Source organism: Hypomesus transpacificus, chromosome 6, assembly GCF_021917145.1.
Source record: "Hypomesus transpacificus isolate Combined female chromosome 6, fHypTra1, whole genome shotgun sequence".
Classification (NCBI taxonomy): Eukaryota; Metazoa; Chordata; class Actinopteri; order Osmeriformes; family Osmeridae; genus Hypomesus; species Hypomesus transpacificus.
The window spans coordinates 13,793,623-13,807,976 of record NC_061065.1 but is presented as its reverse complement, the minus strand read 5'-3'; the positions used below and the strand labels follow the sequence as shown (position 1 = coordinate 13,807,976).

Here is a 14,354-nt window from a genome sequence, read left to right as displayed (position 1 = left end):
TGGTTGATATCTGATCCATAGCTCTGTCTACCTATTTCCTGTCTGGTAAGGAAACATTTGTCTTTGGGTCAAAATGATAGACGGTTAGATGCAAAACCTCAAACATGACCAAATGATTAGTCAGTACTCTGTTCATTTCATAAGAGGATGTTACAAAAAGAATGTAATTGGTTTGTTGCTCCATTTTCCTGGGTTCACTCTGAGTTTACAGAGAAAGTTTTTAAGAGGACCAAAGGCCTTACCATTTAAAAGCTTTACAGGATGCATTATCTCATATTTGTTGCCTGCCTGTCAACAACATTGTAACATGGAATTTGATCAATTCAGGTCTGTTGGTCTATTTGCAGTTTGTTGTCACTACAGGATATTTCTAAAAAGACCTGTTCTCAAATTGCCTTGTTCCCATCCAGTTCTAGCTTTGAGCCATTAGGAGCACTTTCATTTGTGAGTACTTCGTAATTAACATACTTTTGGAGACCACAGTTTTTCAAAGAAACTTTGAAAGAACACAACAGCTCTTGTTACCTCAGTAATGCCTGATGCAATGTGTTGTCAGTCAAAGTTTTCCCACGGATTCATTTGACATCAAATGACTGCGCTTCAATTAACTAAACTTTTTTCGAGTAAAAGTGAAACTGTTTGCAAAAAAAAGTTTAATAAAAAGACATCCAAAGAAACGTGATGTTTATCTACGACAGGTCACACTTGACGCAGGACGACAACTCCATCAAGACCTGCAGGGGGCGCTCTCGCGGCGGGAATTCCTGCAGAGCTGCCTCGGAAAGAAACGCACCAAGAAACTGGAGAAAAGTGCTTCAGAAACCCTTCGCCACAGCGAAGCTCTGCTTACATCCCTCACAGAGGCATCTGGAGGTGGTGACTCTGCAGAAATCCCATTATGCGACCGTGGAGTTTGTCAACCAGGCCCTTTTAAGACAGATACGGATGAAGAATCCACAAGCAATATGCCTGATGTCATCCAGACTGTTGAGACACAACCAGACATGGCTGAACCCCGTAAAGTTGCCACGATCATTCTGGACACGTGTTTAGATTATGTGGACAGGGGTCTCGGTGATGTTGTTGACACCGTAAGTCATTTCACTTCCTTTTCTGAACAAAGTCCTGAGACTCCTGGGTTTGGGGGAACGGAGGAGAGGGAGGATGGACGGTCAGAGGCCGCTACTCACCTTTACAGTGTGTGCGTGGAACCAGATACACAAGAAGCGGAACAAGGGAATTCGGACACGTACACAAAACCCATAAGAGACCCTCAGTCCGAGACCAAACCACAACACCAGAAGGAGACGAAGAAAGTGTTCACCATCGTTTTAAACATAAACCAACCTCAGTCAGAGTTTCAGTGTAGTCACGGTCAACTGTCCTCAGGAGGAAGTGGCTCGCATCAATGGAGCTCCCAGGACTCCGAGTCGTTTGACGTACAGGGTCACTCCTCAGTCCAGGAAGCTGCAGAGGGTCAAACTGAGAAGCCCACTAGTTCAGCCAGCGGGGAGAGGAAATGTACTGAATCACAGGGCATCGAATGTGACGACCGACGGAAGAGTGCCGAGTCAGCGCTCCTGGAACCGCAAATGACTGAATTCAAGTACACAAAACGGAAGGGGCCGAGACCGACAGAAGATCAACCAAAAGGCGGTCCAATGAAAGATCGAAGTTCCATGTCATTGTGGGGATCTGCATCCGCGGACATAGAGACAACGCAACAGGAACAGGTAATTCTATCCCTGTCTCTTTCTCTCTGACCCTCTCTCTGGTCTTTTTCTATTCCCCTCTCTCCCTCTCTTTCTGTCTCTCATTCCCCTAGTTTCGTGGCATAATTGTTTTCAAACCTAATTCCATTCCATTCTGTGCCACCCACTCCCCCTCCTCTTACTTGTCCAGTCTGCACTTGTTTGACATTTAACACAGTGTGCCTGTACACACTGTACCATGTAGCCAAGTCTATCAGAAGTTTAAAAAATACTTTGTCTCGATTCACTTTTTTTTGATTTTCTTCTGAGGTCCAAGTCATTCACGAAAATAAGTTATTGTCTTCTCTGAGAGATTTTTTTTGACATTTTCAGACACTCTTTACAAGACTGAACTCGAGGAGTTATTACAGTATAATACGTAGCGGCATAGTTTGACATTTGAAGGTCGTTATTTGCCCCAAGTCAAAATACATGCTGTTATAAATCCCAATGAGGAATTTACTTCCCCGAGACAAATGGTTCCTTGTCGGCTTTCACAACCCTGAAGGGCAGTAAAATCCACACTCCATCAGTGAGCTCTTTCTTTAGAGAAGAAGGAAGTTATATCAACGCTCGTCACATTTGTGTTCATTCTGGATTGGTTGATAAGAAAGCAACACAGTGGTTCTTGGTTGCGGACCGTCGCATCCAACTAACTTTTAATCTGGTTCCATAACCAGGAGTAGTTTCTTGAAACTACAACTGGTGCGTCGCCAGGTATATATTTTAATCCAGTCTTCAAGACATTCCACTGAGTAAGGTTTTGATCATTTGAGGAGCATTTGTCCACTGATGTAAAAGCTGGGAAAAAAAATCAAATTTTTTTGTGTGCTAGCTTGCCAACAGTCTGTCCGATATGTTAGGATAGACCATACTGTTAATGCACTATTACTCGTGTTTTTTGCTACTTAATGAGGATGTCATGTCAGATGTTACCTGGAAGATTCAAACTTGACCCGGTCTCCTCAAACCAGTTCCCGCTATTTTTTCCCCTTTCCGGGAGCTGTGCCGGTCAATAGCAAACATCCTTGATACAGTACATACTACTGTTCCTAAAAAATACATCATAATCCTGTAACAATTTAGATCCAGATGCGGTAATATGCATTAGTTAATATGTACTAAGTCTTGTTAACCCATGAATGTCAATAAGCATCAGGAATAGTACACGTGTTGCTCAAGTTAAGATTTCCTCCACGCCTATCTTCACCCACAGTAGACATTACGAGTCATGTCAGTTCAAACTCAGAGGAGTGTAGAATTCTGGAACAGGGCCCATATCCCTCAGGGGAGGGCTAGCTTTCTACAGTCACATTCTTGCTATAATCGCTGCACTAACTTGCCAGGACAGGGAAGGGAAACACAGCAGTCTTGGCTGTGACCGCGGGACAAGCACATGAAGCCTTGTTATTATCAAGTCTAAACAAGAGATCGAAACTCCGATGTGGCACCGCCTTGTTGCTCTTCAGGAAGGGGGCAGAGCTGAGGAGAGCTTGCCGGTTCGGGCTCAGCGGTCGTCAGCCCGTGCAGGAACAGCGGAAGCAGGTGGAGGAATAGTGCAGCTGGAGTCCCCTCGCCACACGTCCGCCATGCAGGGAATCCTCTCTGAGATCCGAGGGCTGGTGGAGAGAAGTGACATCACCAAGGTGAGTGTGCTTCATGTGCACGGTTGAATGGAGTTTGGAGAGAGTGGGAGATTAATGTTTCCGGGCCGGGCAACTGAGATATGTTCAGCGGAGAGCTAGTTGGGGCCTGTAGACGTAAAGTAATGCCACGTGATGCAAGTTGTTGATTAATAGCTTGGATAACTTCAAACATGAAAGAGATGAAAGGTTCTCTATCCAACAGTTAGTCCTCCGATTGAAATGTTTCTGCTAAGTGTTAATCGAAACAAATGATGTATTAAGAATACCCAGCCATGAGAGCACTACAGTGAACTGCTTTGATCATTGACCAGATAAGACTATATTTTTGAAGTTTCCAAGGCTTGATGAGACTGTATTCCCAAGATAGTAGCCATCCAGGAAGGAGCCATGTGCCGATGGGATTTCCTGCAGGGCACTTGTAGTTTCCGGCACAGTCATCAGTCATTTAGGAGGCCATCTGTATCTAGATGTAACCTGTATATCTAAGTTTAAAACCACTCATTTACAATTTGACTGGCCACCGGGCAAAGTGTTACAGATTTGTAACATCTGGGGCAGTTACCGTATATGTTGAATGCATGTACAGCACCTCTCTGTTTCAACACAATCCTTTTGTTCACTCAGTCCCATTTTGTATCTTTTGTTTTGCTTCTGTGTATTTAAGGGAGGCCACCGAATGGACCCAGCATGGTACCTTGCCCCCTCGCCCAGAGAAGCAGAGACCAGGCTTGGCCGGACTGTCCTCAGCGCTCTAGGATGCCGTTATCAGCCGGCCCAGCTCAACCCTACTGCCATGACCCAGCAACTGAAGGAGGCTGAGGTACTAGATCCCCTAAGGATCTTCTTTGAAGGATCTTCCTACCTCTTTAGCTCTGGAGAGAAAGTAGTGGTCATACTAGTACTGTGTGTGTCATGGTTAAATGTGGTTAACTATGGGCATCTATCAAAACGTCGTTCGTCAAATAAACAATGAATCTTTTGTATTTTCTGCTTTGAATTCGAATTGCGTTCTGGATCAAAACAAGAACATTAGCCCCTTATCTGAGGAATGTCTTCCTGGTGGGCTTCCTTGCAGGGCTTCAGACGTTCCGTGCTGGAGCAGGTGGCTGCGATGAGCCGTGCGAGCGCCGAGGCACGTGACCCGGAGGACGCGAGGAGCACCGAGGGCCAATGCAGCGCCGCCCTTCTGGACGCCGCTGCCACATTGCAGGTCAAAGAGGCTCAACTCGACTTGGTCACGCAGTACCACGAGCAGACGGGGGTCGTCGGAGGGCGCCTGAAAGGTCTGGCCTCTGAGCTGGCCGGGCTAACCTTGTGAGTGACCCCGCTGTGACTTGTCGCGATTCCTGTTTTCGGTTTGAGAGACGAGGGTGTTTTGTTGATATTTACTCTCGGTTTTCCTTCGCCTTCGCAGGGAGGCTTTGGGAAGCAATGCCCTTCAAGTTGAGAGACTCGGCTCCCTCCTGCTGACTCTGAGGCAACAGAAAGCAGCGCTGAGCGAGTTGCTGCAGCTGTGCGGCCAGGTGTCAGGTCACCTGACCGAGTCGGAGGGCTCGGGGGCTCTCCTCGCCCATCTCGGAGAGCTTCAGGAGACGTGGAAGCTGGTGGAGGCCACCTGCACCAGGACACTGTGGCACGGCCTCGTTTCCACCTCTCAGGCGGATGACCTACTACGAGAGGCCGAGGGGTTGCGTGCCGCGCTCCAAGCTGCTTCCCGGTCATTCCAAACACGGCAAGACAGCCCCCGTGCTTTTGAAAGGATCTTGATGGTTGCCGACCTCGACGTTTTTAACCAACAGTACACTCATCTCCTGTGCGTGTCTGGGGAGCTCGGTGAGTTTGGACTAGGACAGAAGGAGAGAGAGGCGATGAGCGAGGTCTTTCAGGGCTTGAAGCAGTTGCTTGATCTCACGCAGAGCGAGCTCAGAGCTCAGTCTCCTGAAATTGTCAGCGACTCTCTGTCTAAAATCATTCAGCGGACACGGGACAGGGTCGTCTGGGCCAAACGCACCCAGAACCTTCTCACCTCGGGGAAAAGGCTGGCCGTCTTCCCCGAAGAGGCTCGTGCACAAATCGCGGGGATGAGGAAACTGCAAACGGAGATCGCGTCCGTGCGGTCGAAGGTTGGATCAGAAACGGGAGACGGGATAGCGCTGGACTGGAACCTCGGAGAGGAGGAGATGGAGGAAGGGTCGAACTCACGGAAGACCCTGGAGGAGCTTTGTGCAGGCGTGGCCAACGACTGCACTCACACGCTGAAGGAGATGGAGAAAACCCTGCGGGGGAGGGAAAAGCTGTTCGCCCAGATCACAAAAATGGATACGTGGCTCGTAGCCTCGCATATTGAAAAAGAAACGTCCACCGATGTGTCTCCTGCTAGCATCCCTGACCTGGAGCGAAAGGTCCGGTCCCACCAATCTGCCCTAAAGGATGTCGAAAGACAGATGTCTTTCACTGACTCCCTTTTGGAAAAAACCAAGGAGATGGCTCCAGGCATGACCCCGGCCGAGAGCCGCTACCTGGTGAACAGGCTCGCCGGCCTTCGCCTGGAACTGGACGGGATGCTGGTCCACGAGAGGACGACTGTCTGGGAACTGGAAGAGCTTCTGCACGCTCAGATGTCTTCTGCCGAGGAGCTAGCCGCCGTCCGAACGAGCTTGAGCCAGATAGCCGCTGATCTGGGGAGGCAGAGCTTCCCAGTCACCAGAGCCAATCTCTGGGCCACTGAGCCCTCGAGGCGCCTGCTCCTGGAGCATCAGTGTCACATACAGGAGCTCCAGCACTGCCAGAAAGGGCAGAAAGGCGCCCTCTTGTGCACCATCGCAGAACTGCAGGAAAAGATCAAAAATCTCGAAGCCCACGCCCCGGAACATGAGAAGTACCTGTGCCTTAGGAAGCATGTGGAAGATTCCAGAGATAAGGTGAAGGGACAGATCCAAATGTCGAAAGACACAAGTGTCGATGTGGGCGAGAGGTTCAGGCTGTGCCAAACTCTTCTGGTAGAACTTCCCCTGCTGAAGAAAGAATGCCAAGAGGCAGCAGACCAGTTGGAGGCCATATCTCAGGACTTGTACCCATCCCAGCTCACCTCAGAGAGGCACAAGATCCGCCGGGCAGTGGAGAACCTTCTTTCTTGTGAACTCACCATCACCAACGACATCAAAATGCTGGAGGGGAACCTTCTAGAAGGTCTCCTTTTCTGCTCCGAGTACAAGGCCATGATGGAACTTCTTCACCAAAGCTGTCAGGAGTTCAAAGAAGCTGGGCCGGTTGCTCCGGATGAAAGCGTGATCGATTTAGAACTCCAGGGCTGCTGGGTCACTTGGAGGAACTTGGAGTCTGGGATGAGGGTGTTGGAAGCACTGGGACAGAGAGAACGCGTGGACATGAGGACGTTTGATGAACTGTTCACCCTGAGGGAGGCCATCATGCAAGAGTGCCGCGCACGTATGGTACGTTTCCCTGATATCTTCTACACAATGGTATAGTATGGTGTACATCTGTCATTGTTTGATAGACATTGTTTCTTTCTTTCATAGGAAGGGTTCTTTCCTTAAAAGGACAATTTTGCTTTTTTCACCTTGCTGACTGCACTTTTCAGTTCGAAAATGAGTCATTATTACGCAGCACAATGACTGGGGACAAAATGTTTATTCCTTTTAGCTGAAATGACCCAATCTTATATTTGCCTCCTCATAATTGAAACTACCCAGGATCAACCTGCATGTATAATTGATGACCGTACTGGTGGACTACCCACCAGTAACCCTTTACCTGCCATTCTGTGTCTCGCAGGAGAATTTGTCTCAAGCCCGAGAAGCCCTGAAGGACTACCACTGGGCTGCGCAAGGAGCCGTGGCGTTCCTTCACAACGCCGAGACCACCTTCCTGTCCCCTTCCGGAGGATTCTTGGACTGTACTGAGGAGCTAACGCACGCCCAGCAGGCCCTGGCCTCCTTCCAGGAGGGGATCGAGGCCCACGTCTCCCATCTCCTGGACGTGGTCCCCCAGCGAGCCTCCCACGTTCTCGCCTTCCCCCCGACGGAGTTGCTCCACGCCCGGGTCCTGAGTCATGTGCTGGTGGGCAGGGCCACCTTGGAGGCCCAGGCTCAGCTCCGACTGGAGGCTCTGAAAAGGTCGGTCCAGAGAACCAATGTTCTCTATACGTCGCCATTTCTCCTTATGTCTCTTCCTCTGTCATTTAATCACAGGAACTGAGCCATGGAGGATGACGTTCTGTAAAGAAAGGTTGAGCTGACCCAGGAATTAGGGTTTACGCACTAGTCATCCCCCACTATCCAAATAAAGCATCTGTTAAAGGTCTACACAGTAACATCATTTAGACACTGCAATCATAAAGATCAGCTATATTCCGATATGCACTCAGAGACCAATGTCTCGGATAAGTGCTGTTCAAATTATGAGGACACAGCAGGAGGTATCTCGAATGGAGTACTTATTTTCTCGCCCGGAGTTGAGTCACAGAGAGGAAGCCGTTGCATGTTGAACAGTGTGATGGGAAGTCATCAAGGGGTGTGGCAAAGAGGTGAACTTCTTATCATGACTTCTACGAAGGATGACCAAAGACATTAAGTCAACGGGACTAGCCTTGTGGATAGAATTGAGAGATATCCAGGTCCACACTCCTTCCAACGCCTTTCATCTAAAAAACCTTTCAGACGAGAAACACTCGACCCAGTTTCTAATTCTCCATGTTTGCGGTTGGTCCCAAAGGTGTGCCGACACACAGCAGCTGCATGGGAAGTGTCACGGGGAGGTGTGGCAACTCCTGACCACCTCAGAGACCAGACTCTCCGAGTGTGCCGCCCTGGATGTGACCTCACTCTCCAAGTGTGTCCAGCAACAGAACAAAGCCGAGGTTTGTCACCGACTGACCGCTTACCCCTCGGCCGTGCTTAGGCCGACCTCGGAAATGCGGTTTGAATACGGTGTGCGTCTCCTGGTGTTTGCCCTCCAGTAGCATGCAGTATGAACTGTACACGCGCGTGTGTTTTTTTGTGTCCATGCAAAGGCCCTGGCGGAGGAGGTGCGAGGCCTGGCCGCGAGGCTGAAGGAGCTGAAAGCGGGCTGCCCGGCCCAGGGCTGCAGCGCGGGCACCGAGGGGGCCCTGGGCGCCCTGTGGAGGCGGTGGTGGCTGCTGCAGCACGGGGTCAGCCTCCTCCAGGCTCACGCTGAGCAGAAGAAAGAGGAGTGGAGAGACATCGGCATCAGCGTGAGTCAGCTGAGGAGTTTTGAATCATTATTTTTTTTTAATGTTTGTATGAGTTAAAATGTGTGATTCATAAACGGGATTTTGTTTTGGCTCAGAGTTGCTTGACAAAAGGAATGTTTTCAGATCGACCAATGCAGCAAGACCTTGAGCAGGCTCCAGGCCAACTTGCCCGACGGTTCAACTGTGAGCTCCACCCCAGGGGATCCACGTGACTTGTTAGCCCAGGCAGAGGAGCACCAGACTGGGCTGAAGGAGGCTCAGGGAGCATTGGCTTCCCTGGAGCACAGCCTAGCGCTGCTGCTGGGTGTGTCCATCCCACAGGAAGCATCCATCCTTGTTCCAGTCTGTCAGACGCTGGTCAAGATGCAGGACAGCTGCAGGAGGTAGAGGGAAATATGTTTAAATGGGCATTCTGTCTCTCTGTCTCTCTGTCTCTCTCTCTCTGTCTCTCTCTCTCTGTCTCTCTTTCTCTGTCTCTCTTTCTCTTTCTTTCTCTTTCTTTCTCTCTCTTTCTCTCTCTTTCTCTTTCTTTCTTTCTCTCTCTTTCTTTCTCTTTCTCTCTCTTTCTCTTTCTTTCTCTTTCTCTTTCTCTTTCTCTCTCTCTCTCTCTCTCTCTCTCTCTCTCTCTCTCTCTCTCTCTCTCTCTCTCTCTCTCTCTCTCTCTCTCTCTCTCTCTCTTTCTCTCTCTCTTTCACCCTCTCTCTTTCGCCCTCCATGTCATGTCTGTGCTTCACCGTATAAAAAAAACAACTTTGTGAATTGAACAGTTTGAGATGGAAGGTCACCCTTATTCGGTCCCCAGCCTGACAGAGAAGAGCCTGCTGGCCCGTAAGGCTGCCCAGTCCGAGGTACAGGAGAGACAGCGGTGGCAGGAGAAGATCCGAGATGTGGAGCAGCAGATGGACACCCTGCTCATCATCCTGGACACCCTGCCCAGCGGCCGTCAACAGCAGGTCAGCCTCACGTCAAGTGTCTCACTGAATCATTTTTACAGTTTGTTTCGTTTAATCAGCTTAACTAAAACGTAGCATAGCCCAATTTGATTTCGAAACCTTCATTTGATCAAAAAAAAAAAAATAAATGTCGAGTGCGCATGTGCTTATATTTGTATCACAGTCAGAGTTATACATAGTGTAAGTGAACATGCCATTCCTTTTTGATTTGCTTTTATAGGTAGAGTTGTCTAACTTAAAGATGAACAAAGTGCTTTACAGTTGAGGACATAAACATTTTCCTTCATGTGCTGGTGTTCCTCATCACATCTTCGGGGCAGCTTTTTTTTCTTTCCGGAATGCTTGCTCCGTTTTGAAACTGGGATTCCAGTGAGAGGGCACTTTGAAATGCATGTGTTTACATTCGTATGTCAGTTTGAACTGTCAGAGGCCCCATGTAATTGAATAAACACGTGGTCATGAGTTTGTTAGTACATGAAACTCAGAGTAGCCTACAGTTGATTACGAACCGTCTGTCCGTTGAAAAGTTTCCATTTACGAAAACAGAGTTTCAGCTTGCCTGAAAAAAAGTTGGGATTCCGTTGGGTCATCATTTAGCTTTGGCCAGTTGAATCCCATATTTAACATGGAGGGTTGCGTTTTCAGTTGGTTTTCAGTTAGTCTACCATCGTTAAGCACCAAAGCATGGCTAATATGATTTTAATGAGCTGAAGCATTGTTCTGGGAACAGTAGACAACTGTTGAACCTTAACATTACAGCTGGGAGGTGTACATGTCCTCTATTACATCTCTGCGCCGTTTTAATTAGTTTTAATTACGTTAAATGTTTTATTTTTAGCTTCATCTTTTATTTTGGCATGCAGGGTTTAAACCTTCAAAACTTTTTAATTGGTTGAATGTATTAAGCAAACTAAATCAAGTGGGAAAGTAGTCCTTTTGAAGGAAAACAAATCTCATAGAACCAGGCCATGCAGCCTTTTTAAATGTACTACTGTACGAACAGTACTGTTTACATTGCTTCAATGGGACAGTTGGTTAAAATGGAAACTACTAAAGTACAGTAAGTGAACACCACATGTCCTTAATTCCAAATTATTCGAAGACGTATGTTGTGTGGAAGACACAAATTCAGACAACTATACTGCTGGCATTCTGGATTCTTCTGTGGTCTCTCTCTCTCTCTCTCTTTTGAACTTCTCACTATCTCCTTTCATCTGTCTCTCTCTCTCTTTCGCGCACGTTCCTGTGAGAAGGAGGGAAGACTGACCTTGGCTTCCCAGAAGGCTAAACTGCGGAGCATCATGGAAGGTGTCAGGGCGAGGTACACCGAGGTACCCATGGAGATCAGCAATCAGATCCAGGAAGTGACTTGCACTCTACAGGAAATGGAGCAGAAGGTAACGTTTAGTACCGGCAGATGGGACAAAGAAAACCATTCGTTGTCGAGGTTTCAGAGAAGTGGCGCGTGTTTGGACGCCGTGACAACCCCAGAGTCAGAGGGCTGAGACGGAAAACAAGTCGAGGAGACTTGGACAGAAAATGGGGATCGGTGCTGACGTGCGCTTCATTGAACAAAAAATAACCAAACGTCCTCCCACAGCGTTTCGCCTTCAGCGAGCCACACGCCCTCACTCAAGAATCAACACTGCAAACGATCTGCCTGTGATACTCATCCCAGAGATCTCCCTCTTTCTCTCTCTTTCTCCTCTGAGCTCTTGTTGTCTGACTTTGTGGGGAGCGGGGCGCTGATTAGCGAACGGGAGAGGGAGGGAGGTTGGGGCTGATTAGAGGCTCGTTAGCGGAGTGGGGAGCGGGAAACAGGTGAATGTGGCATCCTGGGCCACTGTCCCTGGCGCTGGCTCTCTGGGGTTGTCACAACACAAGGATGTGTAGGTTTGGATACATACATATGTGTGTGTGTGTTGGAATGCATGCATGCGTGTGCGTTTGGATGACTAAAGATGTGTGTGTGTGTGTGTTTTCAGTTTACGCTCACCCTAGAGAGAAGCAATTCCCTCCAAAGGCTGACCCATAAGATAGGAGAGGTGGGGGTTGGACTTGAGGGCATTCAGACTTTACTGAGCCAGAGGAGTTCCACATTCCCCGAGGCGGAAAAGACACTAAAGGTACGTGCGTGGGCAAGTGTGTGAGTGTGTGTATGTACTGTGTGTGTGTGTGTGTGGTGCGAGGGTTCTTGTCTCCTAAGCGGTCCTCCAAGAGGTCCTCCCTACTGTGTGTGTGGTGCGAGGGTTCTTGTCTCCTAAGCGGTCCTCCCTACTGTGTGTGTGTGTGTGTGGTGCGAGGGTTCTTGTCTCCTAAGCGGTCCTCCAAGAGGTCCTCCCTACTGTGTGTGCCACTGCTGAATTAAAATTAAATTTCAAATCAAAAGTAGTACAAAACACCCGACAGGACACTTCCACTGTGGTTGCCTCGTGTGTTTCTCCCATCCAGCGAGTGTGGGACGAGTTGGACGCTTGGCACAGCCGGCTGACCGCCTTGGAGGTGGAGGTGCAGGACCTGTCAGAAGAGCAGCCGGAACAAGCCCACGTCCTCATGGACCAGCTCATCCAGCCCCTGCAGCTCTACCAGGACACGGCCCAGCAGGCCGAGCAGCGCACCGCCTTCCTCAGCAGGGTGACTACACTTCCCACAATCCCCCAGTCGCCATTAAAGGGACTTTGGTGGTGCTGCTGGACCGCTGTGTGGCATGTCGTTTGTAGTCCTTTGAGACCGTGAACTACTTTCCACTCTCCTCACCGGCATCCAGTCAAACTACTATACCCATGCTTCTTTGGAGCCGTGGTCTTTGAACCTCGTCCTGGATGTTTTAGATGTTACCCCCGTTCTAACACACCCGATTCAAATGAACAGTTATTACCAGGGCTTCTCCAGAGCTTCATAACAACCTATTCATTTGTATTAGGCTTGTAAACTTCTAAAACACTCAAGACAGAGGGGAAAAGACTCCAGCTTTAGAGGGCGGTCCTATAAGAAGCAGGAGATAAACAGTGCTGCTACCTTTGAGTGGTACTGACTTGATCTCCTCCCCGCCCATTTCAGGTCCCTGCCTGCTTCCAGGAGTACGAGGACATGCTCCACAGCGCCACCTGTTGGCTGGCGGAGGCCCAGTCCTGGCTCGGCAGCACCTGTACCTACACCACAGCTAAGAACCTTCAGAGCCATGCCAACACGCTGCAGGTGAGAGAGCTTGAAACTGAACCACCCCTACTGGAAACCCCAACTTTTCCCATTCAGTGTGTGATGACAGTATACCGCATTTATGGACTCACATTGTATACACTACAGGGACAAAAGTGTGTGGACACTGTAAAGGAAGAATTCGAGTGGCACTGTGTAGATCTGAATAGTCAAGGGATATGGTTTTAATACAATTTATTAGACTATACAATTACATAAACAAAGCTTTGCTGATCAATCACAGCGAAGGAGGTGTGCCATCCACACAGGTCGTTCGCAGGAGTGATGATCAGCCAGCACACATGCACTGCCTTATATAAACTTAAGATCAAATGGCATTCTATAAGGTCAATCCATCAATGTAGCAAACTCTGTGATTGGCTAACTCAACTTAGTGACAGCTTAACACAATACCAAGTGTCCAGTGTCCCAAAGTTCTTTGATGTCACAGCTCTCTCCAGAGCAGTAGATAATAAAGCCACAGGGGTTGACCAGTCAAATGGTCAACTGTCCTTTGTGTGACCATCTTCAAACAATACTTTTAATTAACACAAACAATGAAACAGGACACAGTCCTTCTAGCCAAAGTTCAGAGCAACTATCTCATTGACCCCTTACAGTAACCAGAGGACAGAAGGCCATATAAGATGCTTCACCCATCCCCCAGGGCAAGCTGCCCACAGAGCCATCAGCACCTCACATTCCTTTGAACTCAACTTAATTATCTTGCCTTCCTGTCTCTTACCAATGAACATAGAAGATTATAGATTTCATACACATACATCTATGCATATGACCAACATTTCCATTACAACACCTGACCTGACCTTCTGTTAAGGCCTCAGCTTTTTGAAATAAGAGGATCAACAAGCAGGTGTCCGGATACTGAGCGGTGTCCACATACTGTTGGCCATACAGTGTCTGTTATAGCAATCTATATCATTAGAATCATGGATGAAGCTGCTGTAAATGAATACATGTTAAACATATTGCCATAACACCCCCCTCGCCCACCCCCGACCCCCAGATGGTTCTGGACGATTCCGAGAGGATCAGGGCCACTCTGGACGGCTTCAGGCCCTCCCTGCGGGACATCTCCGCCGTGTGCCACACGGACGCCCTGGAGGAGAGGCTGGCTCAGAAAGACCTCCAGGTCAACGCCATGCAGCGCAGAGTCATCCTGCCCCTGGACCAGCTCCTCCATGTCTCAGCTGTGAGACTGACATGTCTGGCCTGGATGGCACCTCAAACAGATTGATACGTTGGATTGACTGGAGAAAAAAAACAGTTTCTCATGTAGCCGTCCTACACTGTCCCCGTGACCCTCCGGTTCTCCTCCTGCTTTCAGGAGATGGAGTCCATCGAAGCAGAGCTGAAGGCCATGGAGAAGAACGTGAGCAAGATCCGAGCCATCTTATCGTCGGTGGACTCTCCTGAGGTCTCACTGGAGGAGCACCTCCGCAACCGACAGGTGAGGAGTTTGCGTTGTGTTGCGAGTCATTCAAGGTCATTTGCATCCAACTTTATTCAAACGGACAGTACAGCCAAACCCCCCACAAAGCATCCTGACCTT

The 14,354-nt window shown here is 48.8% G+C and overlaps 1 protein-coding gene across 8 annotated transcripts in view; it reads left to right on the top strand.

Annotated features, from left to right (window-relative positions):
• LOC124468414 (nesprin-2-like) overlaps positions 1–14,354 on the top strand; it is an 85,837-nt gene that overhangs the window by 33,957 nt on the left and 37,526 nt on the right. For 7 of the 8 annotated variants that reach the window (XM_047021115.1, XM_047021116.1, XM_047021112.1 and 4 more), the window contains 16 exons: positions 699–1,733; positions 3,221–3,397; positions 4,062–4,217; positions 4,473–4,711; positions 4,812–6,849; positions 7,193–7,533; positions 8,132–8,276; positions 8,430–8,630; positions 8,754–9,013; positions 9,433–9,583; positions 10,837–10,980; positions 11,569–11,709; positions 12,035–12,217; positions 12,644–12,781; positions 13,809–13,994; positions 14,130–14,252. In XM_047021115.1, coding sequence (XP_046877071.1) covers positions 699–1,733; positions 3,221–3,397; positions 4,062–4,217; positions 4,473–4,711; positions 4,812–6,849; positions 7,193–7,533; positions 8,132–8,276; positions 8,430–8,630; positions 8,754–9,013; positions 9,433–9,583; positions 10,837–10,980; positions 11,569–11,709; positions 12,035–12,217; positions 12,644–12,781; positions 13,809–13,994; positions 14,130–14,252 — 5,658 coding nt within the window. The remainder of the gene's footprint in view (positions 1–698; positions 1,734–3,220; positions 3,398–4,061; positions 4,218–4,472; positions 4,712–4,811; positions 6,850–7,192; positions 7,534–8,131; positions 8,277–8,429; positions 8,631–8,753; positions 9,014–9,432; positions 9,584–10,836; positions 10,981–11,568; positions 11,710–12,034; positions 12,218–12,643; positions 12,782–13,808; positions 13,995–14,129; positions 14,253–14,354) is intronic. The other variant, XM_047021113.1, reaches the window with a different exon arrangement.